This window comes from Patiria miniata, unplaced genomic scaffold (assembly GCF_015706575.1).
Source record: "Patiria miniata isolate m_02_andy unplaced genomic scaffold, ASM1570657v1 HiC_scaffold_20, whole genome shotgun sequence".
Classification (NCBI taxonomy): domain Eukaryota; kingdom Metazoa; phylum Echinodermata; class Asteroidea; order Valvatida; family Asterinidae; genus Patiria; species Patiria miniata.
The window spans coordinates 20,470,716-20,493,465 of record NW_024037059.1 but is presented as its reverse complement, the minus strand read 5'-3'; the positions used below and the strand labels follow the sequence as shown (position 1 = coordinate 20,493,465).

General features: G+C 39.9%; 1 protein-coding gene across 1 annotated transcript; it reads right to left on the bottom strand.

Annotated features, from left to right (window-relative positions):
• Window positions 1-4,778: 4,778 nt before the first annotated feature.
• On the bottom strand, window positions 4,779-20,967 carry LOC119728162 (cystathionine gamma-lyase-like). Its single transcript, XM_038200245.1, has 9 exons — window positions 20,598-20,967; window positions 15,508-15,589; window positions 13,930-14,135; window positions 12,768-12,896; window positions 11,227-11,362; window positions 9,010-9,162; window positions 7,813-7,987; window positions 7,174-7,312; window positions 4,779-5,224 (listed from the first exon to the last, which is right to left on the bottom strand). Exons 1-9 carry the CDS (start codon window positions 20,778-20,780, stop codon window positions 5,204-5,206), a joined length of 1,224 nt encoding a protein of 407 aa, XP_038056173.1. The 5' UTR covers window positions 20,781-20,967; the 3' UTR covers window positions 4,779-5,203.
• Between the last annotated feature and the right edge of the window lie 1,783 nt (window positions 20,968-22,750).

Sequence of the window (22,750 nt, the reverse complement as noted above, 5' to 3'; positions counted from 1 at the left end):
TGGACCTTATAGGTAGCAGTCATCAAGGCAATACATTTTGTCTTGCTGTGACATACCAGAAATAAACCTTTTAAGCACTCATTGTTACTGAATTAAAGTAACAAATGATGCCCTATAAGACGGCCGCTATACTCATAAAGTCTACCCATGAGGTCTAAGAAATACGAAGGGTGCTCAAGTTTAAGGAATAAGTCAATCTGGCATGAAATGTCATCATGGCCTACGTCAAAGTGAAAATGCACAAAACGCTGCTCCGTCCCATAAATTCAAAACTTTTATTTTTCGATTCATTGACATTCAACGGTTGTATTCAAAAATGCTATCAAAAGCTTGGAAAACACAACGACTATCCTCTATCAATAGAATTTCTGTAGAAATATAACTATGCAGTTTTTCTAGTATATATTTTTCTGCTCAGTCTTGCAATTGACTTTGTATTTCGTTAATCTTTCAGAAATTTGAGATAATTAACACACTGTTATAATGCAACTCAAAATAATTATAATATACACGACTACATGTAATTGTGGCACAGATTTTTCATATTATTCAGGGAATTATTGTAATTAAGGGAATTATTGTTGTTAATGTATTTTTACTCTGTTGGACGGTTTTTAATCAAATTTGGTATACTACTTTTAATTGGATAGTTGTATTTTTGGGAGACAGGTGTTTTTACCAATTAATCTGAATAAATAAAGTATTATTCCATCCTGTATGCTCATTGTCTCTGTCCCTTTGCCAGATTCATGCTATTGTGTCTCATTCAGTGCACATCACTGGAGTTCGTTTCATTCCCTTTAACGCGTTTCTATCATTCCGTTCCCCCTGTGAGCGTCCTTCGTCTGTCTTCTAAGGCCAAAAACAAGTCTCCGGTTTCTGGTATGGAGCTTGCCCAAAAAGTGGTGTGGCGACGCGGCTTTTTTTTTTTTTTTTACCTGATTTGTTTGCTTCAAATGTCGGCTGATGACTGCAACTGGTGCCCGACTAAACTTAGTGCAAATATATAGGAGTCCAGAGAGGCCACATAAAGCTTATTCTCGACCATAACCCACTCTAAAAACACGTTAAAATTGTGCAGCAGCATGATTCCAGTCAAACCAGTGAGTTTGGCGGTTTTGAGACATCATCTTTCATTGAAAAAAAACCTTTTTCATTTTGCCGACGCGCATGGCTACGGCGACGCGCGCGCATACCAGAAACCGGAGACTTTTTTTTTTTTGGCCTAAAGATCATTTCATGCATTTTGTTCGCGTTTCCAATAATAACACCACTCAAAATCCAAATCCAAACATTTGGAATGTTCGAAAACCTAAATTGTCGAAGTTTCAGCTCATTGGATATTATACTTTTCGAGAAAACAGTGAAAAACCATGCACAGCCTTTCGATCACAAATGACGATTTTGTCCACTGCCGCTCTCTATCTGTATTTCAAAAAAAATCAGTCAACTAACTGATCATTGGAAATCACCTACATTTCTTGATTTCTTCGAAATGCCAGTAAGCCGGGTGTTTAGTACAAATAGAATCTTTAGTCCAAGTAAGCCTTTTTTTACTAATTCGGTATGTTACTTTAGGGATAAATGCAAATGATTATATATGCGAAATCTTGTTACCAGATTGTACCACACTTTGTGGTGAAAGGAAAAACACGGGGAAGTTGCTTTAGCCCTAACTCCCTAGGGGGTGTGCACAATCATATTAAAATTGGAGGATTCAGGACTGTAAGGGTTAAGTTCTTCTTTATTTTGGCCTGGTATGGAGTGTTGATGCAGCAAAATGTGTTGTTTTTCATTTAAAATCAATCAGTGTTGGCAGTTGAAGACGAGACATGACGGTGTGCAGTCAATGGGTGACTTTTGGATGTATTCCTCGGTGCACATTTCTCGCTGTAACGGTACTGAATTATAAACGATAACGATTCTCTTTAGGTTTTCATAAGGACAAAAGAAAGACTTGGATTCAAAAAAAAAATCAGAAAAGCGTGAAAAACGCCTTGAATAAGAAAATTTTCGTGCGAAAATTCAAAAATGTGCAATTATTTTGGTACATTAATTTCTTAAGAAAATCATCCTCGAAAAGAGCTTTGTTAAAATTTATACTGTCATCTCAATTTATGGAAACTGAAAAATCGCCGGACGTGAAAGAGAAATATCGTGCCCGAAATTGACCTCTCACTTCCGAAAATTTAAAATAGCTTCCATGATAATTGGGGGGGGGGGGGGGGGGTTGCCGCAATGCTATAGCAGAAGGCAGGTGTCTTCTACTAAAGGTAGCGAAGGCCTTTTTAAGGTATTATTCAACACTGCTATCACACATACATTCCGAGAAATTCCACTCAAAAGTTGTATTAATTGTGATTATGTTCAGATCACTCCAATTAACATGTAGGCCTATATCAAGTATACACTGTACCATTTGAGAAAAAAATATATTATTCAGTACCCATTTAACAAGAATGAACACATGAAATACAGCATAAATAGAATATAAGTTATCAACATTAAGTTGATTATTCAGCATTTTAAATTGAAGTTTTGCACAGGAAAAAAATAGTGCTTATCATTAACTCCATGAAAAAGTCACATTATTCAAAATTTTAGCGCTATAGATATTGTGCAAAGTATTGCGACTATTACAAATATGTGTGAAATAATTTACGTTTTAAGCACACTGCAACAGTTCACTAGTTATTGCATCGCAACTTTAAAAATTCAGTGGCTGTATATACGAACTGCATATAATTACTTCTTATATACAAAGTGCATATTTATTCAAAGTGAATAATATCAGAATAAAACAGTTGTTTGATATTTTGTTTCCCCTGTAAGCTGCTTTGGTAATCTTAAAATGCATGTACAAGGATACATGTATGATTATTACCCTGGTACATGCCTACCCTAGAAGACCATCCACCAAATAAATATGCGCTATGCCGGTTTTAAACAAATACGTTTAAAACGGGCTAGGGAGGGGCCTGGTCGCCGCTAATGGCCCAAGCCGAATCCGCCATCAAACGTACTTGTTTAATACCGGACAAATGAATAAGTCACAAATTATACATTTCAAACGACTTTGTTCAACACTTTTACTTCATAATTTGTAAAACACCTCTCTGGCTATAGCTATGGTACGCGCCTCGCGCTTAGTGCTAAAAATCTCCTTACATGGAAATTGGCGCGCGCTGCGCGTGCTGTGCGTGCTGTGCGTACTGCGCAATGTGGTGCAGAATGCAGCGGTACTTTACCGGTGGTTTAAAACCACCCACGTGACGGGCTCTTGACCAATAGGAATTGTTAAACTGCCTGAGGTATTTGTGAATAGTACACAACATAACCTACGCTATAATTATCCTGAGAAAATATCACAATATTCACTATTGTTTTTACGGCCAACAAACAGTAAATCCATTGCTCATTTGAGAATTTTTCTTTTCAAACTAGAAAGCACTCAGAGAGCGCACACCTCCGCCAAGGCTGAACAATTTCCCGCCACTACACACAGTACCAATGCACAATGTGGTTTCTAAAACAAATCCTTAAACTCACACATTTTGTAGTTAACGAAATGATTTTTTTTTCTGAAAAAGGTTGCAATCACAATTAATGGAATTGTTAAAGCCTGGATAGTCCGCAATTTGTAACATAACAATCTAATACACGAATAGTTTCAAAATGAAAAGAAAATACTTTAAACCTAATGGAAGAAATCAAATTGTTCTACGCTAACCTTATACCTTTACTATTCCAGTCAAATAAGTATTACAGTATTATAAATAACGATAGATAAAGGGGGAAAAAGGGATTAGTACATATATCTAACAACCCATAATATTTTACAGGAGAGAAGACCCGTCAATACAGAAGTGTCAAAATTCTGACACCAAAAAATTCAAAATTAAACTTAAAACAGCTGTCGTAAGGTTTTTTTTTTTTTTTTTAAGGTAATCCAAATTCTTGATCGAAATTTCAGCTGCAATATTCCAACAAATGTACTACCTATTGTTCCCCCCCCCCACTCGTTTGGTGCATGCTTTCCCGTTTACTTTTCCGTCTTGCCTCAGACTGTCAATGGCAACATGTATTTAAAATTTCACAACAAAAATCTTGTGGGATAGTTTCCAATTCGGGCGATTCACAATGCAGTGCGCCACCAAGAGTTTGCCATGGAGAGTTCATTTTTCAAGTTTACGGTCGACAAAACATGGCCCATTTGGACGAGTGTCAGTAGAAAACTTGAGCTAATTTGTTATAGATTGGGGCAAAGCGTTCTGCCGCCTTACAGAAAACTCCATATCGATAAAACGAAAACAAAAGGGCAAACAGATATACTCGAATCATACGCTTACGAACTTTCTGGGCGTAAAAACTAACAATTTCAAATGTCCCGCGCTGCGAATTTGTCGACCATCTCCCACAATGCACTGGGAAAAATTAACTCTTTGTTGCCAACTCTTGGTGGCACACTGCATTGTGAATCGCCCGAATTAATAGCCTGAAAAGTATTTGACTGAATTTTTTCCCTAAGTATTCAAAGGAAATGGATACCACTTGCGAAAGGAAAAATGTGTGTTTGCCCATTTTAAGAAACAACAAAACAATAAATCTCAAGCAGGTAATTAAAAAACTAACCTGTTGAAATTTCAGCTCGGAAGATATACTTTTTGAGAAACCTGTGAGAACACATCTCCATTTTTCAACACAAAGCTTAGATTTATGTTGAAAAGCTGATGGTTTGTCCCAACAATCACAAGGAAATTATGGTTACTTTCTCTTTACTAAAAATAAAAGACAGCATTCTAGGGGCAACGATTTCACAGAATGCTTGATCCTATTATTCACTTACAATCAAGTAGGATATTTCAAAATATTTTGACAGTTTCATTTTTGAATGTTTGTAAATGGTGTATGTTCATTACCTTTAGATAATACCCAGCCCCCTATTAAGAACGGACAGAATTCAATAAATTTGCAATGGAAAATTCACATTTATCCTCTTAGTGTAAACCACATGTAGGGTTAAAAAAATATTTTGCAATTGTTTTATGTACTTGGTCATTCCGATGTCTGTAAAATCCACTGCAATAATTACAGAAAATGTGTCGTCATACTTATTGACAATTTAAAAACATGTTACACTGATGCAAAGCGCCATGTTGGCAAATGCTGATTCTCAAAGTCGTCACTGCTGGATGTCCCCATTTTACAGCATAGATGCAGGAACCTGCAAAGAGAGAGCGAAATGTAGTTTTAAGAAAACATCAACGACCAAAAAGATGTCTTTAAGCAGATGGTCAAATAAGTAATAATAATAATAACAGGTTCTTAGGCCAAAAAAAAAAGTCTCCGGTTTCTGGTATGCGCGCGCGTCGCCGTAGCCATGCGCGTCGGCAAAATGAAAAAGTTTTTTTTTAATGAAAGATGATGTCCCAAAACCGCCAAATCACTGGTTTGACTGGAATACTGCTGCTGCACAATTTTAACGTGTTTTTAGATTGGGTTATGGTCGAGAATAAGCTTTATGTGGTCTCTCGGGACTCCCATATATTTGCACTAAGTTTAGTCGGACACCATTTGCAGTCATCAGCACACATTTGAAGCAAAAAAGTCAGGTAAAAAAAAAAAAAGCCACGTCGCCGCATCACTTTTTGGGCAAGCTCCATACCAGAAACCGGAGACTTTTTTTTTTTTGCCTTATATACCGCTTTTAACTAAGATCAAAGCGCTTTACATTATTATTACCCCTGATCATTGGGCAGATGAAACATTCAAATACCATCTCAGCTCCCTGGGGAGTATACAGCTCAATGCAGCCATTTTGGCGCAAGGCAGCTACAATCAAACACAATTACTATCTCTGCCCTCACAGCTACCCAATTACTCCCGGTAGGGAGAAGCAATGAGTGACAAAGTGCCTTGCCCAAGGGCACACGCACCATAACCCCCGGCTGGATTCAAACACACAACCTGCAGAATTACCCACAGGCCGCAAATTCAATGCACAAGGCCACACACTAGCCCCTGCTTAGCCCATAAATGTGGCCTATTTACTGGACTGCCTCTGTAAACATAGGCCACACATCCACATGTACAAAAACATGTCGCATTTGCCAAATTTTGATTTTCACATTTTGGCTTAGTTTGTAGGATTTTTTTGCTTTAGAAGCATACTCACCCCCTTTATAGGTTAGTCAGAAAGTGCTGCCTTTTTCAGATGTCTAATTTTTGTGAAATTTCATGTTGAAATTTTGATACGCAAACGTGTAAAAATGAATCTGGAAATTTCACGAAAAATATACATCTGAAAAAGGCAGCACTTTCTGATTAGCCTATAAAGAGGGTGAGTATGCTTCTAAAGCAAAAAAAACCTACAAACTAAGCCTAAATGTGAAAATCTAAATTTGGCAAATGCGACACGTTTTTGTACATGTGGATGTGTGGCCTATGTTTACGGAGGCAGTCCAGTAAATAGGCCACATTTATGGGGCTAGCCCCTGCTTAGCTGGATTGAAGTGATGAGTTGTTCCGTTGTTTGTATGCAGAAACTACAGCTACCCAAGAGGCCTAAAGACAACTTTGATGCAACTGTGGCATTTTGCTTGTGCGTTTCTTTATGTTTTTGTGTGCGTTTCTTCATGCCAAGATGCTGCCCTGCGTGTAAAAAGCCATGTCCCAAACCACAGCCATAAACAAGTGCTACCTTGAAATTTGTCACGATCACAAGTTTGTTTTCACAATGATGAAATAACTCGTGAGTGTACACTAACCACAATGTATGGCTGTTTAAGTTTGGGTTCCCCGTGCTATTTTCAAGTTTTAACCGCAAAAAAATAGATTCCTTTTCGAACTGCTAATTCTCTAGCAATTGATTTATAATTTAACAATTTTGAACTACTGGCTTTCAGACAGAAATTCCATTCTCACAGGATAGGCTGGTTCCTGCCCCAAATCAGTATCGCAAATGTACAGACCGGGAGCCAGTGCATTCACAAAGCATATCTGTTTGTGCCCAAACCAAAAAACCAAATTCAGAGGGTTACAGACGTCCAAATATTGGAATAAAACATACAACTTGAAAATTTGTTTAATAGGAGGAAAAAAATTCAAATTTTTGAAGAGCACGGGAAACGCAACTTAAAATATATTCATGACATGAGACTAGATTGAACTTACAGCCTTCTCCAGAGCTTGGGTCAGATCATTGACCAGGTCTTCCGCGTCTTCGATACCCACGGAGAGTCGAATCAGTGTATCATCAATGCCAAGTTCCTTACGCTGTTCTGGTGGTACAGATGCATGTGTCATTATCGCCCTGAAAATAGTCAAACATGCAAAACAGGTTGGTACTTTTCGAATGTTTTCAGCAGTATACATGCATTACTTTTTGAAGTACTATTTCATGGCGTGAATATGCACAGCGTTAGGCACACACGGAAATATCAATTGTTTCATCATTAACTTTTCAGGTAGTTTTTCCTCTTATGTTAGCTCAATGTGCTGTGCTCAATGCTTAAAAGGTAAAGCCAGCCAAGGTTACATTATGATGTTCTTTGCGGCTCGCTCTGTCAGACTCCCAGCTTGACATCTATGCAATCAATGTAATTTACAAAAGAGCTCAGCTGTACCCATCGCCATATTAATGCCACGGGTAACCCCTTATTTCTCTGAGTTCTCACTGAACGAAGTTTGTTTATTCCATGACCAAAGGTCAGTACTTGAACATGGGCAAGGGTCAATGGCATCATTAACTTGGGCGGGTGGGGAGGGGATATTAGCCAAAATTCTTCCAACCCTTGCTCTTGATTAACTTACGGCAGCTCAGCCAGGCTTTCGAACCCTCCAAGACTCTCGGCCAGGGTGAAGACCTTGATGTATTTGAAGAAGTCCTGAGCCTGAGCCAGTTCCCCCTTGATCCTGAACGTCACCATTCCACTAAAGCCTCTCATCTGCTTCTTGGCAAGCTCGTGCTGGGGATGGGACTTCAGACCTGCAGATTTTGTTCATATTTTTGTTGGAGAGGCAAGTACAGAAAAAAAGGGGCTCTGAAAATCATATTTTATCTGATATTTGACATGGCTTTCAGAGTTGTAGTGCGGTCTAATTCACACAAGCCAATCGCAAGTCAGTCACAGGGTTAATAGTCAAGTCCATCGCAAGTCCTCCAGTCCTAAAGCTATAGTCCATCATTTGCAGCCATCCGAAAAGTAACTGGCGTAATTATTGTTGAAAAACAAACTTGGTTGAAAGATAGTAAGGGAACTAAACTCCCTGTGAAATTTTTCTTTCTGGGAAGCTGTCATTTTGAAGTAATCAACGAAAGAAGGCATTTCCAATGGTGATTCTTAAGAAGCACCGTAGGAAAATTTAAATTAGTAGTTTGTTTTGTTATTCAGCGCAGCGCGCACAAGTATTGGAACGACGCACACGCGCGCGTGGTTGTTATAATTCGTCGGATCAGTGCGCGACGTCGCGTATAGCTGCAATTCAAAACAATTCAAAACATGATTCAGTAACTTTTGATTTGAAATTGAGATCTTAGAATGCTGTTTTTCTCGGAATGTACAGCTGAAGCTTAGCTGAAACTTCATCAGGTTAGTTGCTCAGTATCCTTCATTACATTTTGAACTCTTTTGTTGCTTCAAACGAACAAAATGCACAAATTACAAATGATGGACTGTAGCTTTAAGTCAAGTCACGAGCTATTCATGTGCAATGTGACAAAGGCGTTTCTTTGGTATTGTTTATCTTCTGCTACATGTGAATTGACTTGTGACTTGACTTGTGACAGGACTTGAGACTGACTCGACTAGGCATTGTATTGAATTTTTGCCCTAATAATTGTAAATCATGCAGAGTCAGTACTTTTTGCAATGTAATTTTTGATGTACTACGATTGACGAAGAAAACTGTCCTGATAGACAAATCACTCTGAGTACTGCAACAGAAAACACTTCATCAAATTTGCTGATTCATCATGATTCACTATTGCTGTAGTACAATTTAACTCACCTGGGTAAGTGACCCTTGTTACCCGTGGGTTGGCCTCCAGTGCCGTGGCGACAGCAAACGCATTCTTCTCGTGCTGCCGCATGCGCACATGCAACGTCTTGAGGCCACGGTTCACCAGGAAACAGTCGAAGGGGGACGGGATGCCTCCAGAAGCTATGAAAGAAAATATAAACCCAACATAATAATAATAATAATAATAATAATAATCGGCATTTAAGAACGCTCTTATTAGTAAACTAAATCACAGCGCATACCGGTACAGTATTATTATTACCCCTGATCACTGGGCCAATTAAACATTCCAAATACCATCTCAGCTCCCTGGGGAGTATACAGCTGAATGCTGCCTGTTAGGCGCAAGCAAGCTTATTCAATCAACAATAACCATCTCTGCCCTCACAGGTACCCATTTACTCCTGGGTGGAGAGAAGCAATGAGTGACAAAGTGCCTTGCTCAAGGGCACACCCACCATGACCCCGGCTGGACTCCAACCCACAACCCGCAGCTTTACCCACAGACCACGAATCCAGTGCCCTTAACCAAGAGGCCACAGCACTCCAACATGATCAACATCTCTACTGCCTTTAATTTTCTTTTTTATTTTAGTATTTTAAGGCCTCTATAGCTGTCATCAAACAACACTATATGATGTGGTTCAGGACTGGACTGTACACCATCTGACATGCCTCTACTAAACTGTTTTGCTGACTGTGAAGGATGCAGGATAATTTTTAACGGTTAACACCTCTACATGTTGTTATGTCTCTGTTTACATGTGAGTAAATGTACATTGTACAGCGTGTCCCCAAAAAAATGTCCCTCTGATAGACTGCTTAATTAATTCCAAAATCAAGTATTATTCTCAATTTAGTGTTCAGATTTAGAAAGCCCATTTAATTTTGTAACTTTTGTGAAAATTTCATTGGTCTCGCTTCATTGGTTTTGAATACACAGTCTATTATGTAACAGCAGTGCTTTTCAGCCCATTCCAAGTTTGCAGGTGGAAGGACGTGCAGCGGGACAATAAAGGTTTACAAGCTGGACATTGAAGGACAAACCATAAGTGGAACACACCCTGTGAAAGCAAACATGACCAGTGGAACTGAACTTTGATTCGTTTTCATTTTAAAAAGTAAATGAACTTGACTTTAGTTACTCAATAACAAAAACAAGAACAGAGTTGTTGAATTTAAAGTGAAGCATGGAATAAGGTATGTCTGTAGTGTGCATTTCTTTTTATCAAACTTGGAATGGGCCAGAAAGCACTGCTGTTACATGAAAGCCTGTGTATTCAAAACCAATGAAGCGAGACCTTTGAAATTTTCACAGGAACTACAAAATAAAGTGGGCTTTCTAAATCTGTAAACTTAATTGAGTATAAAACTTGATTTTAGTAATTATTTTGTGGTCTATGAGAGGGACATTTTTTTTGGGACACGCTGTAGTGTGCAAAAGTTAGGGATAGAAGCACATGTAACAGACCAATCAATAAGCATGTACATGTACCGGTAGGATCATTTACAAAATGTAAGATTGTTGTAATTTCATGAAATGGACCGATTTATGGGCGATCAATTCATAGCAGACAGCGTTCCACCGAGCTGTTCAATGTTTTGTGTCCATTGGTGCTGGAAAAACACCCAAAAAAACCATTGTTCAGTTTTCAACCTTCAAAGTGCAGCTCACGGAATCTGTTGTGCGTAAGTCACAGGGAGTGTCTGAGTGCTGTCTCAGTCGTGGGAAAAGTAATACATGTACATACATATACCGAACGTTTCCTAGCATAAGCCAACAGCTGCCTCACAGCCACTTAACGTATGTAGTATTGAAGAAAACTGTTTGTTGTCAGTGATGGTTAGGCCCTAACCATCGTTAGTACTGATACAAAATTCCTCTTTTCTTGCGAATGACAGCATACCATATGCTCAACAATTTCACACGATGTTTCATACGATTATTTACTTACAGTCAAGTCGGATATTTCATATTTTGGCAGTTTCATTATTGAGTGTTTGCATTTAAAATGATACTACATGCCTTTGAGCCCTATCCCATAATGTTTTGACTTATCACAGCTGTGACTACACAACCAAATGGTTGTCTGACATTCATGCACTAAAACATGGCATGCATGGCTGGAACAGTATGGTGCAGAACGGGCAAGGCTTATGGCCAAGTCCAAAATAATCTATTGGTTGCGGATCAACTGCACTCACCGTACTGTAAGAAGTGCAACCTGTCCCTCAGATCGTCGCGTTTCATGCTGATGAGCCCCATGACGACATCACTGTGTCCGTTGGCATACTTGGTCGCAGAGTGAAGCACGATGTCCGCTCCAAAATCTAGGGGGCGCTGCACAATAGTAACATGAACACAGATTGATCAATGATCAAATTCTGCTCCCTATACTTGTCTAGAAGTACTTTTACTCCCTATACTTAATCAGAAGTACTTTTTAAAAGGTACAAGGTATGATCCAGTCAATGTATGTAAACTGATCTACAAAACCTTTCAGATATCACCATACATCAATTTTAAAATGTACATTGTTTTGTGGTCATAATTTTTTTTTATTATAAAAAAAAATTAAAGAGAAGGGTTTTGGGAGACTATATACTAACACCATTCTTGTGTCTTGTTGTCTTTTGTCTTCAAGTAAGAAAACAAAAACAAACATTTTTTCGCATTATTTATTAGATACTTGATCCTCACATTAGGAAATACTGTGTTCTAAATTATTGAAAATAAATTTCATGCATTTTGCTTATGCTCATCAAAGCTGCATTCTGAAACCCCCCCTCCCCAAGAAACTATTGTTTCCATGCGTCAGTAGTATTCTACCATATGTTTTCAAAAGTGCACCTTCTCAAAACAAAGCTGGACTACTGATAAAAAATTACAGTTGCCATAATGACCACACTCAATCGTACCATTCCACTGGCCAGTGGAATGGTTATTCATTAACCAATGGCAGGATGTTATCCTTTTCACAAAATCAGACAAATTCCCACCAAATTTGGTCCACTAAAAAAACACAGTACGCAAAGCTGAGCTGATGCAATAGCATGCTCCGATAATAAAAGTTTACAAAACGATTACGCAAATATAGGTTTTATTGGAACAATCAACTCCTGCTGCTGCACAGGATGACAGATTATCAGGTTTCATGAATAATTGTTTTCAGAAATCAATAACACGCAAACCAAATTGTTTCGGAGGTAATTAACATTAAATATTGAACTCTGTCTGGTCTTTTAAAAAAAGTAAGCGATATTTCAGCAAGCAAAAACAATTTACATATCAAAAAAACACATCTGAGCACTCTCATAACCATGATCATGCAGTTATCGTAACCTTTCTTTAAATAGCTTCAGCTTCCAAAGTTAAAACAATATGATTTACAATGTCAAGGGTTTATAGTCTTGCCCTGCCTTCTACTTGGCTACCCAGAGTCTTAAGGGATTATTCTGATATCGTTTTCATATTTCGACATGGTTTCATTTTACTGAAATATCACATGCCTTAAAATTTTAAAACTACAGTGTTCAAAACTCCGTAACTCAAAACGTACATATTGTACATGAGTGATTTGAATGATTCTTGTACTGAAAGAAAGCTTATTAATCGGGCTTTCACATCCTAGATCTGGAAAGCATTACATGCAGAACTTCTTAACAAAAAAGGGGGGTGCCATTTGGTGGTTTTTGTTTTTTTACTCACCCTGTAGAGAGCCTGAAACAATTCCAAAAAGTTTTACCTGGAAGTAAGACGAAGCAAAGGTGTTGTCCACCACCACGATGATGTCATGACGATGTGCTACATTGCAAATTGCCTCGATGTCGACCAGCTTCAGGGTTGGATTGGTTGGTGTCTCGATCCAGATCATCTACAGGGAAAGGGAGCAGGAGAAATACAGTCTCCACAATCTTGCAATGGCATAAAAATGAGTGGAAAACAATCCTCTCATTTTCGTGGAAGGTTTCTTGGGGGGACTGCATGTGGTCTACATGTAGTAGTAAGGGTTTGTGACTCGTGATCAGAGGGTCAGGGGTTCGAATCCACCCGCTGACCATATGTTTGTCCTTGGGCAAGCCACTTCACCCCTTATACCCAGCACAATATGGGACGGAGGGGTACCCCCCCCCCCATCTCCCTATACCCTTTGCAAACCCTAGACTATTGTTACCTCACACATCCCCCCTCGATATCTCAAAAGAATTCCTGAGATTCTGGTATAAACACAATGACCAACACAAAAGAGGGGGGTTCCCTCTGTCCCATATCGTGCCATAAATGTCACCCCTACTTGCCTCCCTCCACCAAGGAGTATTTAAATGGGTACTGGCATTAGCTGGTGAGTAACTTGCGATGGACTGGCATCCCATCCAGGGGAAAACAGACATATTCTCAGTCATTTCATTCTCAGTCACGCAAACTTGGGATAAACCCCAGCTTGATGGGCCATATTGGCTTGTTTCAGACTTTACTACTACCGGTACTTACTTTCTTGATAAAATTCTGGGACTGCTATTCCCAAGGTAACACATAATCTGCTGGTATAGAATCATTTGTCTGTTGAGGTCGTTTAGGCTGTCCATTTTAGTTTAAGGTGCATAAAGAGAGGCGAAAATCAAACGAATTACAAGTCAGCAATGACAGGCATTTTTTACTCAAAAAAATTCCTTTATACCTTGATTTTGTTACAAATGAATACAGTTTGTTTCCATCAGTTGTTATTTTACAATTGTGCATTCATTCATAATCATAGTGGATTTGTGTTATTTGTAATTTTTGTTGTTATTATATCATGTTTTTATGCAATCCTGGGCCCCTAGGGAGAACAGTTCATTGACAACTGATGGGGGGCTACCCTGGTAAACTAACATGAAATAAATAAATAAATAAATAAAAATTTGTACCTTTGTGCTAGAATCAATTGCAGCCTCTACCAATGCCATATTGCAAGCATCCACCATTTTGATTTTCACCCCGCCATTGATCAGAATGCGGTTGAAGAATCGGTTGGTGCCACCGTACAGGTCGTCCATGCACACCAGACTGTCACCAGTCTTAAGCATCTGGCAGATGGCGGTCGTCGCCGCAAGACCAGAACCGAACGCCAACCCTAGTTTGTGAGGAGAGAACAACCAAGACAAGGAATGTAGAGCTGGTTTCCAGATCCCACAAAATTCTATTCAATTGATTTGAAATAGCTATTCACTGGAAGTCTTTTCATGCATCTGTTCGGAACAATGGGCTCCGTGCACAAGTACCCCATCAATGGCCAGAAAAGGAGAGTTGGGGGAGCCCTACATATAGACTGGTTCCCAGACCATCAACTGCGTAACTATATTTCGAATGATCCTAAATTATTGGGAGCGGGGATAAGTCTGGCTAGACCATCGCAAGTTAAATTCGAACGTATTCGCATGCCGACGACAACTGACGCTCACGCGCAAAGACACTACGGCTTAGCTTTGTGCACATTCTGGTTAAATATATAAAATTATATAAAATTCTGGTTATGTACTTCACGCGCGAACCAGTACAGTATGCACACGTGGTGTCCCGTCCAAGGGTTTCTCAAAAGCGGTAAACAATGTGCCATCTTTTGTCAGCGAACGGAGCCCATAGGCCGTATTTAGCCCATTCCTGAATTAATGTTACGAGTTAATCCTATAAATGTACGGTACATGTCAAAGCATTGCCTGAATCGCAAGTGGCAGTCAGGGAGTCAGTCCATGAGTCAGCTAGAAAGATACAAAGCATATGTATACATGTACACAGGCATGCAACTGGGAAGTCACAACAAAAGAGGAAATTCAAATCTTTCCAAGACTTATTTGTACAGTGTTTTTCTATTTTTTAATGGCACGCATGGGAGGATGAAATCAGCTGATCTGAGGCCAAAAAAGAAGAGTACATTTCACAGGAATCACTGAGAGGGGGTGCCCCCCCCCCTCCCCCCGCGTTGACCAAGATGTTCCAAATAAGGTCATTTTTCACTTCAGAGAGCCCTTCTGCCCCCTTCTATCCACCCCCCGCCAGTAACATCCGTTCTGGACCCGCCATTCCTTGTGAGTCATCAGTCTACTTAAAAACGATATTCTTTTTTTTCCCAAATCATTCTTCAAACATGTATGCACTAGGTGCTCTATGAAAATTTCTCAGCATGGGGCCAGATCACACTGAGGATTGTCTCACACATTTTGTGCAGAGCCAGTCTTTTATTGACAGCCTGGCTCAAAATTCCATGCTTACACACAACAGACAGGCAAAACACTGCTGCTGCAGTAGTAAACAAACAGAGGTATTAAATGTTTTTTCTCAAATGTAAGACATTTTCATGTTTATGGATTTCCCATGACCAAGTCCTTGGAATGTACCGTATGTAAGATAGGTAAAGAATTGATGTAGTCAGAAACTTGTGAATTTTTTTTTTTTTAACTTCATCAGAATGTGTGTGTACATTGTACATGTGTAGTTTTTTGACTTACCATATTTGCCACCATCTATTGCTGCGATGCACTCTTCCAGGGCTTTTCTGGTAGGGTTGCCACCTCGACTGTATTCAAATCCCTGCCAGAGAAAAGTTCATAAAGATCCCAGTATGAATTCTATTTTTCTTTTTCTAGAACTGGAAATTGTGTCAGGGATCAGTGGTAGGGAGTAGTCTGAGTAAATCTGAGACAAAACCCAGTTAAGTCAAATTTGGATCTCCAGTCAAAAATACATACATGTAGTTCAAGTTTATGTACCAGTAACAAGACACTATGCCATCAAAGGCGGATCTGGGGGGGGGGAGCAAGGGGAAGGCCAACGGGGGCCATCCCAACGAAACCAATTTTCTTTTTTTTGTCGCAAAGAAGGCAGGCACTGTGTACACGGTTACACCTCTATGTTCCGACACCCCTATGTTCCGACTGCACATATTCCTATTCCTAACCCTAACCCTAACCCTAACCGGGAGTAACACAATCTAGGTTGTCGGAACATAGGGGTGTCGGAACATAGAGCAGTCACCGTGTACACCACCATTTTTTCCTAAAAAACAATTTGGTTAAAGTGGTCAGAAATTGCCTCAGATCGCACCACAGGCTAGCATCTAGAATCCAATTTTTTTTCTATGACCAGTGCTCTATAATGGTTCATAGTTTTCACATTATTCCTGATTTACAATGTCAAACATCAATTTGTAGTCTGCTTCCCAAAAAGATGAACATCTGACTTTATCGTTTATTGCCTATCGTTTATCTAAATATTTTCTTTTGTTGAAACATGAACCGGAATGTTCTTGTTCATCGCTTAACTTTAAACATTTAGAAATAAAAAGGTCCTTTATATTTATTCGTACTCTGTTATTGGTCTACTAAAATTATCCCCCCCCCCCCCCGTTGTTTGTTGCTAGTAATTTGTTTCCGCTACTAATACTATAGCAGCTATAGCCATGTAGATTAGATTTTATAACCTTTTGAGAATCTGAAGCTGCATGTATTTAAGCAGTAGATGTTGGTTTGGATTGCTCGAGTACATGAACGCATGAATGTTACAAATAAGTGTTAACATGGTAAATGTGGGATTTCTAATTTATGTGTTTTTTTATGAATATGATCAATTTTGCAGAATACTTTATCACTTTTATACAGTATCTATGGACAAGTACATGTACTGGCACCCCAGTGAAGCTATATATTCAATTTCCAGTCAAAGGTTTTTCAGGACTGTGCCTGACACCAAGGTTATCTTTTGATGTGCAAAAATCAAAATTTAAATAACAAATGACAGTTTGGTTTGTACACTTGTACACATGGGATGGGCACACACATACAAGTCAATAAACGTGTGTACGTGCACATTTCGTAACAAGCATTCTGGACATTCAATGTAGTGTTTGTATGATCACCCCCATGTTCCATTTTGGAAGTGTCCCATTATGCTTCAGCCAATAAGAAACAGGAACACTGCACAACACCCGCACAACACCCACACAATGCCTATTTTCAAGTGGCTGCACAAACACAGCTGAAGTACCGGGTAGGCACCCCCATGTTGCCAGTATCTCGTCTTGTACAGGTCATGCATTCATAATTGAGGTACATGCATTTATGTTCACAGTGTCGAACCATAGACATGGCAGAAAGGGAAAATATTATAAGGAAGGGATAGGCCTGTGTTGATGTGCTGCTGTTGCAACGTGTAACCCCAGCTAATGTCACTTGTCTACACATTAAGTAACAGACCACTGTCCACGTCAGCTTGCTGACACTGCAACATTGCAAGACCACTACACTGACCATTTATACTTGTAATAATAAAGGCCACACTTGGCAATAGCACAGCCAACTTATATAACATCTGCTTGTCTCAGTCTGTGTGTAAAGCTTGACAAATATATAGCTTTAAACATGGTGTTAGAAGGCCTAGTTAGAAAAATTCATTCAAATACAAGCGTTGCAAAACTCTGCATCCCAGTGTTTGTATATATGTAGTTATTATTAGCATTACAAATTTATGGGGTAGGCCTGTCACGCCCCAACTATCGCATCGGTCCCAACTATAGTTGGGACTGTCCCAACTATAGTGCGGCAGTTGGGTCGGCCCAACTATAGTTACGACTGGAGTTGCGCCGGATGCTTTATGCTTGATAGATCTTGTTGGATTAAATGTTCCGCGGCGCTGGCACCGTGTATTCGTCGTGCATGCATGCCGCAAGGCTGGCCGGTCACGTGGTACTGCCTAGTTGGATGAGTTGTCCAGCTGCTGGGTTGATTGTCCAGCAACATTTTGCAAAATTCAAAGATTGCCATGGCCGGCCAACTATAGATGGGCCCCACCCATAGCTAATGTCAAAGGTCCCAAGTAAAGTCGGACAGAGCTGTAGGGAATGTTTTATAGTCGTCGTACATCAATTATGTAAACTATAGTTGGGACCGCCAAATAAAAATATTGCGGTGGCCCAACTACAGATGGTCCCCACCCATAGATAATTTCATTGGTCCCAAGTAAAGTCAGATGTGTATTAGAGTTGTAGGGAATGTTTCTTACAACAATGTACACTATAGTTGGGACCGCAAAATAAAAAGATTGGAGTGGCCCAACTATAGATTCGCCCCATCAATAACTAATTTCAGTGGTCCCCAGTAAAGTCAGACGTGTATCAGAGCTGTAGGGAACGTTTTACAGTTGTACATCAATGTAAACTATAGTTGGGACACCGCAAAATAAAAAGATCGGAGTGCCCCAACTATAGATGGGCCAGCCCAACAGTGGAACTTACAGTTGGGACCGTCCCAACTATAGTTGGGACAGGCCCAACTATAGTTGGGCCAGCCCAACTGTGGAACTACAGTTGGGACAGGCCCAACTATAGTTAGGACAGGCCCAACTATAGTTGGGACCGATGCGATAGTTGGGGCGTGACAGGCCTACACTACAGTGTTGAAAATGTGCACGATGGATTAAAAAAAAGTTGGAAAGATCAACGAAAAATAAGTTGCAGAGACTGTTTTACGTGCAGTGCAGTATCACTCTAGGTTAGATGCATCAGACCAACCAAGTGTCATGCCTCCGACTATGTCACATGCCTCGTAGTCAATTCACACAATCACATGCCGGACAATCGCAATCACCTGCCTCACACTGAATTTTTCTAAAAACAATTTTGGTGTTGTTTTTCGTGTCTGGGTAAAAGCGTTTTGGTATCTTCGGTTCTGCGCAAAGATCGTATAGCGCCGCAAGGTGTGGTAGAACTGCATATGAATGACAGTGGTAGTTCAATCAAACATGTTTCTGGTTGTGGTGGCAAAAACAACCCCCAACAACATCATCAAGCAAAAGAGACATCCTCATCCCCAGGGCCAGCCAAGGTTACATTATGATGATGGCCTTTGTCGCTCCGCACTGTCACTATGAATACTGTGCATGTACTGTAGGCTTACTCATTTTTGTCTGAAACACCTGTGGCTAAATGTACCAGTAGGCTGAGTACATGGTGATCCATTTACATGGACGCATTCCTGTGTTACTACATGTACCAGCTGTAGCCAAGTACATAAAGGCCTACATTGGATGCAGCCAATGATAATCCAGCAAAGCCTTGTCCCACGCTAAGCAATAAGCGTATTTAAACAAGTACCGTATAGTCCTATCACACTTACAAGTGAAATCTACATGTCTAATAGCTATTGTGAAAACCTGGCCTTGTCTAGCCCTTTGTATATGATTTGGTCCCCTGGACACTTCTTTTCACAAAGATTGAATGAACCCATTAGAATGGAAAGAAAAAAAAATAGGGGATGACTTTCCCATCCTTGATTCAAGTCACTGCAAGATACGTACATAAATTAGGCCTACTTCTCTTGCAACTTATTTCGTAAGCTACATTTGAAAGTAAATGTAAAATGTATATAGCCTGTGTTTGCTGAAAATGGTCATGCTAAGCACCACAGTGGGAAACTTACCAGGTTAAAATCAAACAGGATTTGAATGTACAAGAAACGTTGTACCACTACCAGCATTTTTTTATTTTCAATTTCAATTGAGCTTTCCAGTCTATACGTGTTAATTGCCAATGTTTTTTTGTTCTTGGGATGCTACCCAGAAGCCACGATATTGAAAAAGTGGGAGACAACGATCAAGACAGCTTGCTTGGTAGAGTGTTGGTATGGTGTTCCCCGAGTAAAAACATTCAAGTCCCACTCCAGCTAACTTTTTCATACTGTAACGTTGAATTTCTTAGATTGAGGTACGGTAACCTGGGTGTCTTTTTTTAACGTGATTCAAAAGTATGGATGCCCATTCCAGCAGGCTTGGTGGTTGATAATGAAGCAAAATGTCAATTGAAAGTAAGTTGAAATTGGGGGGGGGGGGGTTCGAGTCCCAGCAGGCCTCACAGGCCCTAATAACAATGTGCCAAAACCAGGAGGGCAAATTCTTGTACAAGTTTATAAAATGCTTAACATTGTAGAAGCATTAGAAAATTGAGGTTCTTGTGAAGAGCTAAGGTAGAAAGAGGGGATATATTTGGAAGATGAGAAATGAAGTGAAGAGGAGTTTTTCCTTTAGTAGGTAAGCGGAAGCCCGTCCCTTGACAACCCTCACCCTGCTCAATACATGATCCAACTGTTTTACATTTCCGTTAGATCCTGTTGGAATGACCAGTAAAGACCTTGTGTATCCTGTTGAATACATACATGTATGTTGGATTCAGCAGGTAACAAAAACTTAAAGGGAATATGGTTGGATTCTGTTGGATTCAACAGGCAACTGAAAAAATGCATAGTCGATTCTGTTGGGTGCTGGTAAATAATGCCAAGTTGGACTCTGTTGGATTTAGCAGGTAACCAATACTATGGACAGTTGGATTGGGTTATTGAGCACAAATTGAACAAACAGGAGGATTAATTGTTCAACAGGAATGATCATTAAAACAGTTCAAAAAGTAACACTGATTTATAAATGAAAGAGTGATAATTAACTAAAATTAAGACAATTAACTTAAAAAAAAGGTACAATAAAACACAACCACATGAAACCACGGAGCAAGGCTTCATTGCTCCATCATATGCATGATGAACCATAAACCTACCGCTTTCAATTCTCCTGGTGCAGACTGCTTGAATGTCGTCGACATACAAATCAGCGGGGTGACGGCGTGCGAGGCCCATTGCTCCGGGTCCTGGCCGGCGTGGATCGCGGCCGTGGCAAACCCGGGGAACGTGGTCTTCGTCCCAGTCGAATTTTCCCCGTTAGAATCAAGTCCGTTCATCATGGCTGGCGTGTAACGTTGATGAGATTGTATTACTTAAGTCCGATCTACTTGTATGCTCTGAATTAGTTGAAGACTTTGGCAGGAAATTGATGTTTTTTTCAGCATATGGCAAATGTTTACGATGTGTGCGACAAGCCGGCCGGTGTTGGATCGGATATGTACTACGTAGCACGCGTGCGTGCGCATAGCGTATTTATATGATTCTATGAATGAGTGATGCAATCAAAAATTGCTACGTCACTCGGCGCTTGCACTTCTTATGAGGAGGGGTATTTTGCAAGTCATTGTGCATGTATGTTCTTCCAAAATTAGACCGGTATTCATCTTAAATTATTTCTAGTATGTTCTGCCAAAATATTTTAAACGGCTATACAAAAAAAGATAAGGTGATATATTTATGTTCATGGAAGACAGATTTTTGTTTCACGTGGACGCGTAGAGGAGATTTTTTAGAGGATCATTTTTCAGGCTTTATTCGAGATCTGGCTGGCTAATCCTCCAAACACGTACGGCCATTATAAGTCCATTGGACAAAAGTTATCTTTCGTTTTGGATGTTTTTGTCTGTAAACGTTGCAAATATTTCGTTAATTAATAATTATGGTTTGATATAGTGTGACATTTAAACTTGTTATTTTCCTGGAAGGATTACCAGTCTTGCAATCTACTCCTGAAACTACTACTCTTGAAAAAAATTGTTCACCTTTCGTTTTTCAGTTCGACTTACTTATGTTCTGTGGATTTAATTGCTTATCGAAGAATGGATTTTTATATACGACACATTTTGCTCCCCATAACAAAAATATAAAGAGGATGTAAACGGGGGGGGGGGGGGGGGGGGGGGGCCTGGGCTGCATGGTACCATCTGTCCAAAAACCGACGATTATGCCCACTAACGGTATAAAAAGCACCCGTAACGGCCGATGGCCAAAAAAGGCACTATAGTTCAGGAAATAGGCACTTAAAGAAATGCACTCTTTACAAATTTTTCTTTTGGGGGGGGGGGGAGGGGAGTAATTAAGTGCTGGGGAAAATGGGCATTTGAATGGAAAAGGGCAGTCTTTTCAAATATTTGGGGGTAAAAAGCACCCTTACCAGCCCCCCCCCCCCCCCCCCCCCACCCCCGCTGCGCCTATGTACTTTGTAAGCGATTTTTTTTTACTGAGCAGTTCGTTGTGATATGTTGGAACTTGTAGAACTGTTTATTTTAAATCAGGTTTGGAACAGGTCAATATGGATGAAAAAACACTTTCCAACTCCAACAATCATGTTCACATGCACAGTGGCGTAGCCATTATTTGAGGTGGGGGGCAGAGGGCGCCAGCATCTTGCGTCACGCAAGGCCAAGGGTGGACCCACAAAAAAATGTCAAAGCGGGCACCGGCCGACTCGGGCCAGGCACTGTGTTGCAAGTAAACGCGGCGGAGGGTATAGGGCAGAGGCGCTTTTTTATTACCGATTTATTCACATTATTTTCACAAGGGGATTAAAATAGAATATAAAATAGTCATCTTCACTCTTTTTCTCTAATATTAATAATTATTGTTTAAAGGGTATTTTCAGAAATGGATGGATTATTGCCAGTCCTTCGGGGTGGTGATTTGGCGCGGCGAATGGGGCGCAGTCATTTATTCAGTGACGAAATTGTAAATTTGATCAGCCAAGTTTAACCACGTGCTCTGAACAGTTTATTAAGAAAAATGGAGTAGTTTCAAACCGCAAACTACTAGTTTTCGGCAGTGCGCCGTCAAGCGGCGACGACAACTAAATGAGACATCAAAATATAACGGTTTTTGATTGGTTATCGAATGGGGGTGTGTCGTGACGTAATGTTTACCTAATAAAAACTGGTTTCAAATCGAGACTCAACGCATTATTATAGCCGGCTACCAGTTGATGACGTTTGTGTATTTTGTTCATTCTCAGGGCTGACAATCTCATTCCGGTGTTCGCAGATATTATCTGAGTCCA